Source organism: Haliotis cracherodii, unplaced genomic scaffold, assembly GCF_022045235.1.
Source record: "Haliotis cracherodii isolate W230 unplaced genomic scaffold, xgHalCrac1.p SCAF_9, whole genome shotgun sequence".
NCBI lineage: Eukaryota > Metazoa > Mollusca > Gastropoda > Lepetellida > Haliotidae > Haliotis > Haliotis cracherodii.
This window is the reverse complement of record NW_027266343.1, coordinates 2,120,408-2,134,836: the sequence shown is the minus strand read 5'-3', so window position 1 is coordinate 2,134,836 and position 14,429 is coordinate 2,120,408. Positions and strand designations below refer to the sequence as shown.

The 14,429-nt window shown below is 42.3% G+C and overlaps 1 protein-coding gene across 2 annotated transcripts in view; it reads right to left on the bottom strand.

Annotated features, from left to right (window-relative positions):
- The window catches only part of LOC139452487 (xaa-Pro aminopeptidase 1-like), a 58,848-nt gene that overhangs the window by 15,067 nt on the left and 29,352 nt on the right, over positions 1–14,429 (bottom strand). For both annotated transcript variants that reach the window (XM_071233978.1, XM_071233979.1), the window contains exons 5-14: positions 12,775–12,815; positions 11,264–11,315; positions 10,363–10,506; positions 8,186–8,281; positions 5,298–5,379; positions 4,372–4,534; positions 3,937–3,981; positions 2,225–2,311; positions 459–509; positions 57–115 (exon numbers count right to left, since the gene is read on the bottom strand). In XM_071233978.1, the coding sequence (XP_071090079.1) occupies positions 57–115; positions 459–509; positions 2,225–2,311; positions 3,937–3,981; positions 4,372–4,534; positions 5,298–5,379; positions 8,186–8,281; positions 10,363–10,506; positions 11,264–11,315; positions 12,775–12,815 (820 nt within the window). The remainder of the gene's footprint in view (positions 1–56; positions 116–458; positions 510–2,224; positions 2,312–3,936; positions 3,982–4,371; positions 4,535–5,297; positions 5,380–8,185; positions 8,282–10,362; positions 10,507–11,263; positions 11,316–12,774; positions 12,816–14,429) is intronic.

The following is a 14,429-nucleotide window of genomic DNA, read 5'->3' as shown; positions in this document are numbered from 1 at the left end:
CCTGTGCGCTGTGCATGGGGCAACATGCCACCACTTTTCCAGCATTAAGAATTTACCTTCTGAATCCCTCCAACTTATCGGCCGCTGAAACCTCTGTGACTGTACCGTGGGAGACCTGAAACAATGGAGGTTAGTATAAGGTGTCACAGTTGTTGATCTACTATAATCTTGGGTAAGGAAAATACAACAGACAACACCCTCAATTACCCAGTGTATTATATCTCCCTTCTATTACAAACACTTATGCTCATGCAACCTTCGAAATTGATTAGTGGATCCTTGATCCAACAAGGGAAGCAACTCTAAACTTGATATGAGTGTTTATATACATACAAAATAATACGTCTCCCACCCAACATTTATTTAACTATGGATTGAAAATGAAATAAGTAATATTATTGTGGCCGTATCCAGCGTGATCATATCGTGTTTCAGTATGAAGATTATCTTATACTCACATCTTTCTCAAGCCAGTGGAAGAATTCACAGATTGCTACAGCATCCTTGATCTACAACCAACAGTATACATTCTGATACAATCAAACTTTTTTACTTCTTTAATCCCAGAATTAACATGACGAAACACACTGTGAGTTTTCCAGAACCCAAACGATCCTAGTCGAGACTAAGTTTGTAATACACAGCAACTGACATTGAGCTTGGACGTTGACAATGTTTCACTCAGCTTAAGCCTTATTCAATTAGTTGATTTGGTTCCGTATTGCCAGAGATCGAAATAGATATAGATATATATATATATACTGTATTCGACGTAATAAGCGCCCAGGGCGCTCTCAAAATTAGAAATTGGGGGCTCTTATTAAGATATTATTTTGGTGAAAGAAACAGAGTTGAAAGATAAATTTCATGGTTTATGCTGAAAGTCTGAAATGTTTATGTACGGCCGATATATTTTGCCAGAATTTAGTTGCCCATAATTAATGGTGCATGTAACACAGGAGTGCGTATTATACGCGAATAAATAAGTCTTGTTTACATTGATCAATCGGAAGGAGTGCTAACTAGGATCGTTCACTAGCCAATATATATGCAAATATCGCCATGGCCGCTTATTAGAGCGGGGCGCCTATGATGTTGAATACAGTACTGTAATTTTTTTAATGATAATTGATCAAATCCATTGTATTTAGTCTCTGGCCTCAGGAAACCTTTTACAAAGAGACCCAAACCTTCACAGAAGTATTAAATTGCATGCATTGATCCTCCACTGTAAACAGATGCTGCGTTTATTGGTTCTTCACCTTATCACAAACAGTTTAAAGTTAAGTGATACATAGTTTAAATTTATTGCCTACGAGGGCAAACCTATCAGAGTTCATAAAAATCATATGTGCCCTAGGGTCACTTCACGCATGAGACAACAGTGTATTGTTTCCATCATCCAGACTGCTTAGTTGACTTCATTCAAATTTTATTGTGCCGCTAGGTCGGAATGATGCCAAACTAGAAATGACATCACAGTTGAAGATTGTTGATGTCATTCAACAAATTGTGGTTCTGCTGTTGTTGCGACTTGCTGTCTTTATAGGTAAACACTAAAATTCGTCTCTGTATGTAGACATCTTCTTCGGTAATAAATAGAACATTATAGTCGTGTTCATGTCATACTATGTTTTGACACTCGTGCCTAAATTCCGGCTGTCACTCAGGAAATACCAGAAATAAGACACTCGTGTCGAAAACATATTATGACAAAAAGACTCATATAATATCCTCTATGTGTCGTGAACACAATGGAACATAAACTTTTAGATCTTTAAATTGTTTTGTCACCTTATAGTCACCCACCTTGCCCTAATGTCTCATAAATCTGGGGTTTCATCATTTTCAAACATTTCATTTCTTTACTGAGTATATTGAGCAGGTTGAGATTGAAAAGCAGTAGATGTGTCATTTTGGTCTAATTTGTTAGTTTAAAACAAGTCAAAATGTAAAACCAGTCTTTAATATATCAATAATTTCCACTCAACGCCATATGAATCAATACCACACACAAATATTGGTCAGTAAGCAAAAAAACATGCAAAACCATAGTGTAGGTTGAATTTTTGTTTTAAGAATTGCAACAGTGAGAGGGGTACAATTTCCGGATCTGTAGATCCAGACCATCTGCTTCATTTTTCCTCCAATAAACCCAATATTTATAATATTTTGATTTTGACAGAATTCTAGACTTCAAAGCATTAAGTTGGGCAGAACTTACATGTGCCCTCCTCATCCCTTGTATCTCCACTTCATTCTTGACAGCTTTGAAGGCAGCGATGGGTGAGGGGGACGTAAGGCGGTTCAGCTGCAACAGGAGGTTCACAGACTAGAGACTTGGCGTCATGACAGTCATAGCTGGTGTGTAACATACTGGTCCCTGTTGTCAGTCGACTGAGAGTTCAACTCCATGCCTGGTTGGAAACCACCTAGCACAGTTGTGATAGTACACAGAGCTCCACAAATTGGCTATCACTGTAAGGAGCTTGCTAGTTTAAAGGGGAGATAAGCCCAAATTGAACAGGTTGAAGACCACTGTCATTCAACCATGGTGAATAAGATACGGTGTCAATAGAAGTAATAAAGCCATGAGGCTCTGCATTCTCGATTATCTAGTGTATTAAACCTCCATTCAAATGACATACTAAAAATCGACATACTTTCATGACTATATAGGGCTGAGATGAGTCCAAATTTAGTACCTGGGTACCCACACCCCTTTTACCTGACCCTACCCGGGTACCCCCTGTTGGTGTCAAGAGGTAGGTAAAAAATGTCCCATTGGGAATATTTTGACAGTAGCCCTGGCAGAAAGTATTTAGATAAACGTATAAAACGATGTGGTCATGCATACACTGAAGTTGACTGAAGTTTTAGCTTTGTTCAAACACACATAAGTCAGAAGGAACATGTTCATAGTCATGAAGAAATGCGAAAATAGGAGACTTAAAATTGTCGTGTAACCATGTAGTTATATAGTTAATTTTTGTCATTAAACAATATATCACGTGACTAACCAAGGGTCCGGGTAGTCCTGTCGGTACCCGGGTCCTACTCAGTACCCACCCGACCTGGGTACCCGAGTTGCCCGTCCCAGCTCTACTACTATACAAACAAGCTCCACTTTAACCTGTACTCAACCCAACTTTGTCAAATAGAACATCCCACAACGGACAAGCAGGACTTCCATCCCATATGTTAGAAAAACATCTTTTCTGGTTGAAGATTCATTGATGACAGTCTTCGAAATTGATTAAATATTCTTAGGGTAAGTTCACATTAGGCTGTGGTTTTGAATGTAGTGTGTGCTGGACTTGCCTTCAGAGGAGGCATTATGATTGGCTGCTGATTCCAAGCTCATGAGGGAGAGGATTTCTGAGGTAAGTTGGCGATAAGAGAGATGGAGCTGGTGACACCCCTTTTCCGAACAACGCTTATGTTTGTTTATTTGCTGTTTAACGCCGCACTCAGCAATATTCCAGCTATATGACGGAGACCTGTAAATACCGCTAAGCTAATCAAGTCTGGATGAGACAATCCAGTGATTAATATCATGAGCATCAATCCATGCAACCGGGATACAATGACATGCATCAACCAAGTCAGCGAGTCTGACCACCCGATCTCGTTAGTTACCTTTTGTTACAAGCATGGGTTGCTTAAGACATATCCTAACCCAGATCTTCACGGGTTGCAAAGCTATTGAATATGGGTGGTGGGTATATATCATAACAGACTGTAGAGGTAGAGTGTTTGTGTGTGCGCTCTGTATTCTCAAGTGCACACCATACCCCCAAAAATATGTTACATAACTGTACCAGTGAACTGAATTTGGCCAAAATAACAGTTGCCAATTCTGCCAGATCAGAACATTTAGAGACACTATTACTGTGATTATACAAGCAACAAACAGAAAAATATGGTAATTCTTACCTTTGGAATAAGACTGACCAAGGCATAACTTGACTTTTCACTGATCTACAAACAAATATTCACACATTGTCAACAGTTACACAAAGAAATAAACAGTATACAGTGGTGTATGCAGTCTGTTCCAAAAACCTTTCCAATGCTTTCCAATATTTGTCCAATGATTTCCAATATTTTTCAAATCCTTACCCATATTTTTCAAATGCTTACCCATATTTTTCAAATCATACCAATATTTTTCAAATACCTACCCATAAATAGCTTATGATCACCCATATTTTCCCAATGAATATCAATATCTTTTAAATGCTTACCCATATTTTTCAAATGCATAGCCATATTTTTTAATGAATACCAATATTTTTTGAACGCTTACCCATATTATCTTATGCTAACCAACATTTTTCCAATGAATACCAATATTTTTCATATGCTTACCCATATTTTTCCATCACAAGTCTCAGCCAAACAGGCAACAAAACTCTTCATATCTTCATACGGGTGTATCTCGACGCTGAGACTCCCGTCAGAGTTGACCGCCCCCTTCAGCTCCAGGTGCTGAGTGACTGCTTTGTCCACCTTGCTCTCGTCAATAAATAAACTGCAGGCAGGAGAGACCAGGGATATTGTGTGAAAAGATTTCACATGGTTCATACACAACTTGAGGCAAAATAAGACCTTTTAATGCTTTTTCAAAGCAGTGATCACACTTTCTTAAACACCTTATATCCTAGTGCTAAAACATTTTAGTTCCTACAGAATCACCACATATGCAGGTGCTAAAACATCTTATATGCTGGCGCTAAATAACCAGATATCCTCATGCAAAAAGCACCTTATATCCTGGTGCTAAATCTCCTTAGATCCTGGTGCTGAAACACCTTAAATATCCAAGTGCGAAAACCAATTTATAACCTAGTGCTAAAACACCTTATATCCAAGTGCCAAAACACCTTATATGTAAGTGCCAAAACACCTTATATCCTAGTGCTAAAACGCCTTTTATCCTAGTGCTAAAACCACCAAATATCCCAGTGCTAAAACACCTTATAACCTAGTGCTATAACCGCCATATATTCTAGTGCTAAAACCACCATATATCCTAGTGCTAAAACACCTTAAATTTTAGTGCTATAACCACCATATTTCCAAGTGCTAAAACACCTTATATCCTAGTGCTAAAATCACCATATATCCTTGTGCTAAAACACCTTAAATTTAAGTGCTAAAATCACCATATATCCTAGAGCTAAATCCCCTTATATCCCAGTGCTAAAACACCTTAAACTCTAGTGCTCAAACACCTTTTATCCTAGTGCTTAATCCCTTATATCCTTAAATCAATAAACAATCCGTGAACTTACTACACTCCATCGAAGGTTATGACTGAGTAGGAGAAGAACACTGGGTTGTACTGGATGTCGGATCCTCGGAGGTTGAACAGCCCTGTGGAGATATAACATGAGTGTGAAACATCATGGGATGACTGCTGACACAGTAGTTGTATCAGAGAGCATTTCTCCAGGACTGAGTGGGTAATTTGGGTTTAATCATGCTTTAATGACAATGTGTCAGCTTGATGTGGTTGAAATCCTAAAGTAGTGCATGTCGTAGACATTCCCCGCTTTGGTACAACCCATGAGCATGGCGTTGATCAACCCTGGATCATAGCTGGGGCGAATACCGTGCTCCAACCCATCACCATGAATCCTAGCATTCTTGATTCTATTATGATAAATTCCCTGGACCCGTATGCCTTCCCCACCAAAGCTTCAGTCACCTTCCCGAGTCAAGGGAGTTCACTGACTATATAAGTCCAGTTTCCAAACTTGCCGAACTAGGCTGGAATTATGGTGTTGTCGTTTGGCTGGACCAACGAGTCTATGCATAGTCCAATCATAATCGCGTTACGAAATCAACATCTGGTTCGTAAACTGCAGATTTCCGTCGATTGTTGGATCTGACAAGCATGTGTACCACTAACTCAGTGTCAACAGATATTTTTCAAATCTTTTCATGTTTTTAATCTAATCAAGGTGCTCCCGTGATTTCATGCACTTCGAGAAGTGTGACCCGTTTTATAACAACATAGATTTTGATTATCAATCAGATCGTCTTGATTGGGGGCCACCAGTTTGTTTGAAGCCAATGCAAGTGATATGAGAGGTGGAATCTCATTGGTCAGTAGGAGAGGCTTATAAGGGACATAACTAGTAATTGCCACTGGTGATGCTACGATTAAGTCCAGAAATACCAGCCTAGTCGAAACTGGACTTTTATAGTCAGTTAACTCCCTTGCCTCGAGAAGATGCGCTTCATTTTGGAAGTGAAGTCACTATCTCAATCTCTCTTATCACATGAGTGTCAGATCAACAACCAATCAAAAAGAGGGGGGGGGGGGTGTGTGTGTGTTAGTCCTCATGCTATAAGACGTTCCAGTATCAGTTCTGAGAGATGGCACAAAAGGTGCACTCTCTTCATGAGACTTTAGTGGACGGCTATTGTTAGTATCGAGTCATTCATCCCAAACTCCAAACAAAGTATAATGGGAAATGGATCCCGGATATTATCATAATAGAGCTATAGAGATACAGTGGTCCCTCGCTACAACGCTACCAATTGGGTCCAAATAATTGGTGGGCGTTATAGACGATGAGCCGTTTAACTGAGGCCGAGGCGGGGGAGCGCGCTCGGCCAATCTCTCGATCTTCGCCTTGTCTCGCACATTGTAATGATACAAGTTGTTTACCATTCATAGTGTAAAAATATATATTCATTATGTTTTCACCGTTTGTTATTATTTACAAGCCTTAACTGTCACATTCAATGTGAATGTAGTCTACTTACATGAAAATATCGATCAATAATGGTAGTAACAGACGCTATGAGTGAAGAGCCAATCACAATTCATTACACAAGTACAGAGTGTTTCAGTGGCATTGATTGGTCATGTTGCTTAAAATATGGAAAACGAGAGTTTTGACCAGCACTATGCGCATTCATACACATTCATACAAATATAAGATACACATTCAAGCCAGATTAATTGGTTTGATACGGTTACTTGATCCGAATCAAAAGGAATGACCGCTGTGTTGTGATATATAGAGATGGGGAGATAATACCCTGGATACGGGAGGATGGTGTACTAGCAGCTGAGGGAAAAGAAGCACCTCAGGCTGCAGTCACATATATATCTAAAAAAACCTCAAATCATCACTTATGATGTGCTGCAAAAACTCTTTATCATGTACAATCATGTGTTATAGTCACATACAAGGTACATGGTACAAGGTACATGGTACATTCATAAAAAGCGTGACACCCATCTCTCATTATAATATACATAATGCTGAGTCAGCAAATGTAGTTTAACGCTGCAGTCCGCAATATTCAAGCCTGTAAATCATTGAATCTGGACAAGCCCAACCAGTGACTGGTACGATGACATGCTATCATCCAAAGGCGTGTTCAGAGCTCGCTCTGTTGAACACGGCTAACCGCGCGAGTGTATGCGTGTACTTGCGCTTGAGCCCAAGAGGTAGTTCACCTCGTAATCCAAGATGGTGTCTCACATCGAACAAATGTTTGCCTTTGACAAGAATGGAACCGATGTCAATAGAACAATCTTTTAGACTAGATCTACCATCAAAAAGTTATTTTTGCATTTTCAATATATTGACCCGTGATGATCAGGGAAGACAATAGGTCTTCCGCAACCCATATGTTTGCCGTAAGGATCGAGTGATAAGACTCGCTGATTTGGGTGATGCATGTCATCGTATCCCCATTGCACCGACCAATGCTCATGTCGATTGATGGATTGTCTGGTCCAGCACAGGGACATGTAACTAATAATAAAAATAAACACTTTGTTATCATGAACATCAAGTATGAACCCATCAAACTTGTGATGAAATTAAATGTGTGAACCTATGACATTTGTGGACAGGGCTGTTTTGATCCCCGGCAACGCCATTTTGGATGCTGTGCCCCGAGAGCGTGTACGCGCCTCCCGTTCAGAGAGGCGTGATATTGCCTCACTGTACTCTCGTGCGGTCGCTCGCCGTCCTGAACACGCCTCAGGTCACAAAACATGCCCACCCATCTCCACTTCAGTAGACTCTTTTGATAAGCATGTGGTACTAAGGCCATATACTGACTTGGAAACCTGCAAGTTATTTTATACAAGGAAAGAGACTAAAATTCAGAACATATTGACCCACATAGGAGACAAGATGGTGGTACCCACATGCGATCTCGTCGAGGGCTGTGATTGCGATGGCGGTGGCCTGCTTGCTGTGGAGCTTCTCCCTCACCCGCTTCACCTTCTCCTGCCACGTCTGACCTGCAACAGCGTCAACGTTAACACTCAGTTGGGAGGTGTGTGTGTGTACCTGAATATTCCTGAGCCAGCACCAGGAGGGGGTTGTTGGGGGGTGGGGTCTCTATACGGTGTTGGGGCTGGGGGTGGGGGTCTCCATAACAGCTACCTGTATATTCCTGAGCCAGCACCAGGAAGGGGTTGTTGGGGGTGAGGGTGGGGTCTCTATACAACAGTTACCTGTATATTCCTGAGCCAGCACCAGGAGGGGGTTGTTGGGGGTGAGGGTGGGGTCTGTATACAACAGTTACCTGTATATTCCTGAGCCAGCACCAGGAGGGGGTTGTTGGGGATGAGGGTGGGGTCTCTATACAACAGTTACCTGTATATTCCTGAGCCAGCACCAGGAGGGGGTTGTTGAGGGTGAGGGTGGGGTCTGTATACAACAGTTACCTGTATATTCCTGAGCCAGCACCAGGAGGGGGTTGTTGGGGGTGAGGGTGGGGTCTCTATACAACAGTTACCTGTATATTCCGGAGCCGGCACCAGGAGGGGGTTGTTGGGGGTGAGGGTGGGGTCTCTATACGGTGTTGGGGCTGGGGGTGAGGGTGAGGGTCTCTATAACAGCTACCTGTATATTCCTGAGCCAGCACCAGGAGGGGGTTGTTGGGGGGTGGGGTCTCTATACGGTGTTGGGGCTGGGGGTGAGGGTGAGGGTCTCTATAACAGCTACCTGTATATTCCTGAGCCAGCACCAGGAGGGGGTTGTTGAGGGTGAGGGTGGGGTCTCTATACAACAGTTACCTGTATATTCCTGAGCCGGCACCAGAAGGGGGTTGTTGGGGGTGAGGGTTGGGTCTCTATACAACAGTTACCTGTATATACCTGAGCCAGCACCAGGAAGGGGTTGTTGGGGGTGAGGGTGGGGTCTCTATACAACAGTTACCTGTATATTCCTGAGCCGGCACCAGGAGGGGGTTGTTGGGGGTGAGGGTGGGTTTGTGGGGTCCCTATATAACATTTACCTGAATATTCCTGAGCCAGCACCAGGAGGGGGTTGTTGGGGGGTGGGGTCTCTATACGGTGTTGGGGCTGGGGGTGGGGGTCTCTATAACATTTACCTGTATATACCTGAGCCAGCACCAGGAGGGGTTGTTGGGGGGTGGGGGTTGTTGGTCGGGGTCTCTATACAGGTTGGGGCAGGGGGTGGGGGTCTCTATACAACAGTTACCTGTATATTCCTGAGCCAGCACCAGGAGGGGGTTGTTGGGGGGTTGGGGGTGGGGTCTCTATACAACAGCTTCCTGTATATTCCTGAGCCAGCACCAGGAGGGGGTTGTTGGGGGGTTGGGGGTGGGGTTTCTATACAACAGTTACCTGTATATTCCTGAGCCAGCACCAGGAGGGGGTTGTTGGGGGTGAGGGTGGGGTCTCTATACAATAGTTACCTGTATATTCCTGAGCCAGCACCAGGAGGGGGTTGTTGGGGGTGAGGGTGGGGTCTCTATACAATAGTTACCTGTATATTCCTGAGCCAGCACCAGGAGGGGGTTGTTGGGGGTGAGGGTGGGGTCTCTATACAACAGCTTCCTGTATATTCCTGAGCCGGCACCAGGAGGGGGTTGTTGAGGGTGAGGGTGGGGTCTCTATACAACAGCTTCCTGTATATTCCTGAGCCGGCACCAGGAGGGGGTTGTTGGGGGGTGGGGGTGAGGGTGGTGTCTGTATACAACAGCTTCCTGTATATTCCTGAGCCGGCACCAGGAGGGGGTTGTTCAAGGTGGGTTGTTGGGGGTGGGGCGAGGGGTCCCTATACAACAGTTACCTGTATATTCCTGAGCCAGTACCAGAAGGGGTTAATGGGGGATGGGGGTGGGGGGATGGGCGTGGTGGTGGGTGGAGTGTAGTCTCTAAACAACAGCATCCTGTATATTCCTGAGCCAGCACCAGGAGGGGGTTGTTGGGGGGTGGGTGCGGGTTTATGGCGTCCCTATATAGCATTTACCTGTATATTCCTACGCCAGCACCAGGAGGGGGTTGTTTGGGGAGGGGTTTGGTTGGGGTCTCTATACGGTGTTGGGGCTGGGGTGGGGGTCAACAGTTACCTGTATATTCCTGCCCCAGCACCAGGAGGGGGTTGTTGGGGGGTGGGGGTCTATCTTCCCACACCATGTCCACCAAGTTCTGTGACACCTGCACCAGGCTGTGACCATTAGACTTCAACTCCTTGGCCAATGGCTTCCACTGCTCTGAAATAACACAAGACAAGTAACATTTCCAGATCATGTTTGCACTTCAGGAATATGCCACTCCCTGAAGGGGCACTACCCTTGGGAAGTTGATTGTCCAAGAAAGTAGGATTCAACAGTCAAATACCAAAGGATTATACTTGCTTTTATTCAGAGTTTCACAAGAGGTGAGGTGAGTTGAGGTTTAGTGTTGCATTCAAGATTATTGCATTTATATATCAGTGTGTGTGTGTTGATTCTCACCTTAAATGTATTCTTTAATAAATGTTACACCAAACACTAATTATAAGTGAAAATGAGTAGTGAAAACATAAATATTTTCATCCCCTGCGCCATACTTGACACTGCATACTGTAAATCGTAAGTGTGCCAGGTATTTGACCATCTTATCTATGAAAAAGATGGCTTTTGTGCCACCGAGAAGAGCACATGATAGGTATCGGATCGTGTGCAAGCAATCATGATATGTATCAGATAGCACAGTTGGTGTATCTTCGCAGCCCTAGATACCATGTCACAGTTTAAAATGAATACCCCACTCAGACACAGTATACTGACTCTGAGCAAACCAGTCTTTGTTTTATTCCCTTAATGCCGAGCGCCAGGCAGGGTAACAACAAGTGCCATCTTTTAACTTCTCTTGGTATCAGTTGGCAGGGTTCGAACTCCCAACCCTTCAGCTTTCCAGGCAAACACTCTATCCACTAGGCCATGGAGGCAGTACACTAGTGACCAGCCACACACTTTAAATACTTACCTACAGAAAAAAGAAAGGGGTCGACACCAACTCTCCCTTCAGTCGGCAGCTCCTGAACGAGAATGGATCATGAAGCACACGTTAAATGAGTGAGAATTTGCTTTGCAGGTCAATTATCATTGAAATATTTGCCATCATTAATTGTTTCATGACATCATAGTATTTCATTGATGTCTGCAGCTGTTTGAGAAAGAGTGAGTGACTTTGGTTTAATGCCTCTTTTAACAGTATTACAGTTATATCATGGCATGTCAGCTTAATGTGGGAGGAAAGTGATGCAGGTCTTAGACATTTATCTCTTCGGTGAAACCCACAAGCATGGGTATGGTGCTGACAAACCTAGAAACATAATCGGGGCAAACCGGGATTCGAACCCATAATCATAGGCTTCTGGCGTGCCTAAGGGATGCAACTCTGCACAGCGAATCGCAGCACCTTAGACGACTGGGCCACCCGTGCCCCCTTTTGTGGAAGACGGAGCCATGGAAAAGTACAAAGAATATAAAAAATGTTGATAAACCTTATTTGTTTTTCAGATGAGTGCGTCTTATCAAGATCACACAATGTTTATGTTTCACTCAAGTGGCATCTCAGCGTCGGCATCTTAGCGTCTCCATGGCTGCACCCTCAAGATGATTTATATCACAAAACTTGATAATATCTGATAATGTTATAGATTACACATTACCAAGATAACATGTAAATGCAGAGCTCCAGATAAGCTTTTGGTGTTGTGGGTATTTTACCCATGCATTTTAAAATCATTGGGTATCAGTAATTCTATCTTGGTATTCAAATTTCTGTTACCCACTAGTTTTTACACATGTGGGTATTTAAGTTAAATATTGAAAAACACTATTCATCTAGTCCCTACAAACTGGTGTCGTGTGGGTTCGAGAGCTTTATAGGACTAAAAAATACCACGATACTTCCACAAGAAAGTGTGATTGCAAATGATCATGATGTAACTGTCATCGTGGAGTTTGGCCAGGTTGACAGAATGCCCATTTATAATTTCAAAATAAGTTGCTGATTTGCGAATCAAATGCGCAGTGTTACTTCACAATATTTTGATGATACGCACAAGTTTTGATTTTGTAGCGTATCTGTAATGTTCGTTGCGTATTTGATACGCTTGGATTTTATTTTACTGCATATTTCTGCATTTCTGATGCGTATTTTATGCAGATACGCAGCTTATCTGGAGCTCTGTAAATGACTGTGACTCAGGACTGTAATCCAATCATTGCCGTAAGAGGCGACTGATGGGATCGGGTGGTCAGACTCGCTGACTTGGTTGATGCATGTCATCGTAGCCCAATGGCGTGGATTGATGCTCATGATGTCAATCACTGGATTGTCTGGTCCACACTCGATTATTTACAGACTGCTGTCATAGAGTTGGAATATTGCTGAGTGCAGCGTTAAACAACAAACAAACAAATCAATTTTATATAGCATAATAATCATAAGAAGGGTAGCTTCATACTTTCATCTATTGATGCCTTTACCTTAACTAGCCATTCTGCTTGGGTGGGTGTGTCCTTCGAACCTATTGAAACAAAACGGGGATGGTGATATTAGATACATTTGAATCATCACATACCATTTACCATATTGATCATACCATATCCCTTATAACTCATACCATACAACACATGCCATATCCCTTATAACTCATACCATACAACACATGCCATATCCCTTATAACTCATACCATACAACACATGCCATATCCCTTATAACTTGTGACATACAACACATGCCATATCCCTTATAACTCATACCATACAACACATGCCATATCCCTTATAACTCATACCATACAACACATGCCATATCCCTTATACCTCATACCATACAACACATGCCATATCCCTTATAACTTGTGACATACAACAAATGCCATATCCCTTATAACTCATACCATACAAGACATGCCATATCCCTTATAACTCATACCATACAACAAATGCCATATCCCTTATACCTCATACCATACAACACATGCCATATCCCTTATAACTCATACCACACAACACATGCCATATCCCTTATAACTCATACCATACAACACATGCCATATCCCTTATAACTCATACCATACAACACATGCCATATCCCTTATAACTCATACCATACAACACATGCCATATCCCTTATAACTTGTGACATACAACACATGCCATATCCCTTATAACTCATACCATACAACACATGCCATATCCCTTATAACTCATACCATACAACACATGCCATATCCCTTATACCTCATACCATACAACACATGCCATATCCCTTATAACTTGTGACATACAACAAATGCCATATCCCTTATAACTCATACCATACAAGACATGCCATATCCCTTATAACTCATACCATACAACAAATGCCATATCCCTTATACCTCATACCATACAACACATGCCATATCCCTTATAACTCATACCACACAACACATGCCATATCCCTTATAACTCATACCATACAACACATGCCATATCCCTTATAACTCATACCATACAACACATGCCATATCCCTTATAACTCATACCATACAACACATGCCATATCCCTTATAACTCATACCATACAACACATGCCATATCCCTTATAACTCATACCATACAACACATGCCATATCCCGTCAGTTAAATTCACCGATGTCTGTGCAGAAACTTTATGTTTTTAGAATGGTCAATAAAGATTCTTCTATCTTGTCTTGTTTGCATTATTATCATGGCCTTGATACAGATGTGGATGTGGATGTGGATGAAGCTTGCTTGTGGTGGAAGGTGACACTAGGTCTGTGTATTACGAGGTCAGCCAAGACCGTTAATGCCTAACACAACGGTCCTGTGTGATCGCTTACACAAACCATACATGAGAAAACATACAACTTTATGAGAACAACTTATGGATATAGGGCATTTCAATGTAGATTCTTACATCGTTATCATGCTGGATAATGGTGTAAGAATCTACATCGAAACATCGCTATATGCAATAAACCAGAAGTTGTTATCCATCAAGTTGTACATTACTTACCAACTTTCACAATGCCATCAAACAGTCACAAACCACACATGTTTACAAATATGGTGAAAACAACCAGGGTCTGGTGCTGAGGATCCTAATCAAGATGAATCTAGGATTCAAACC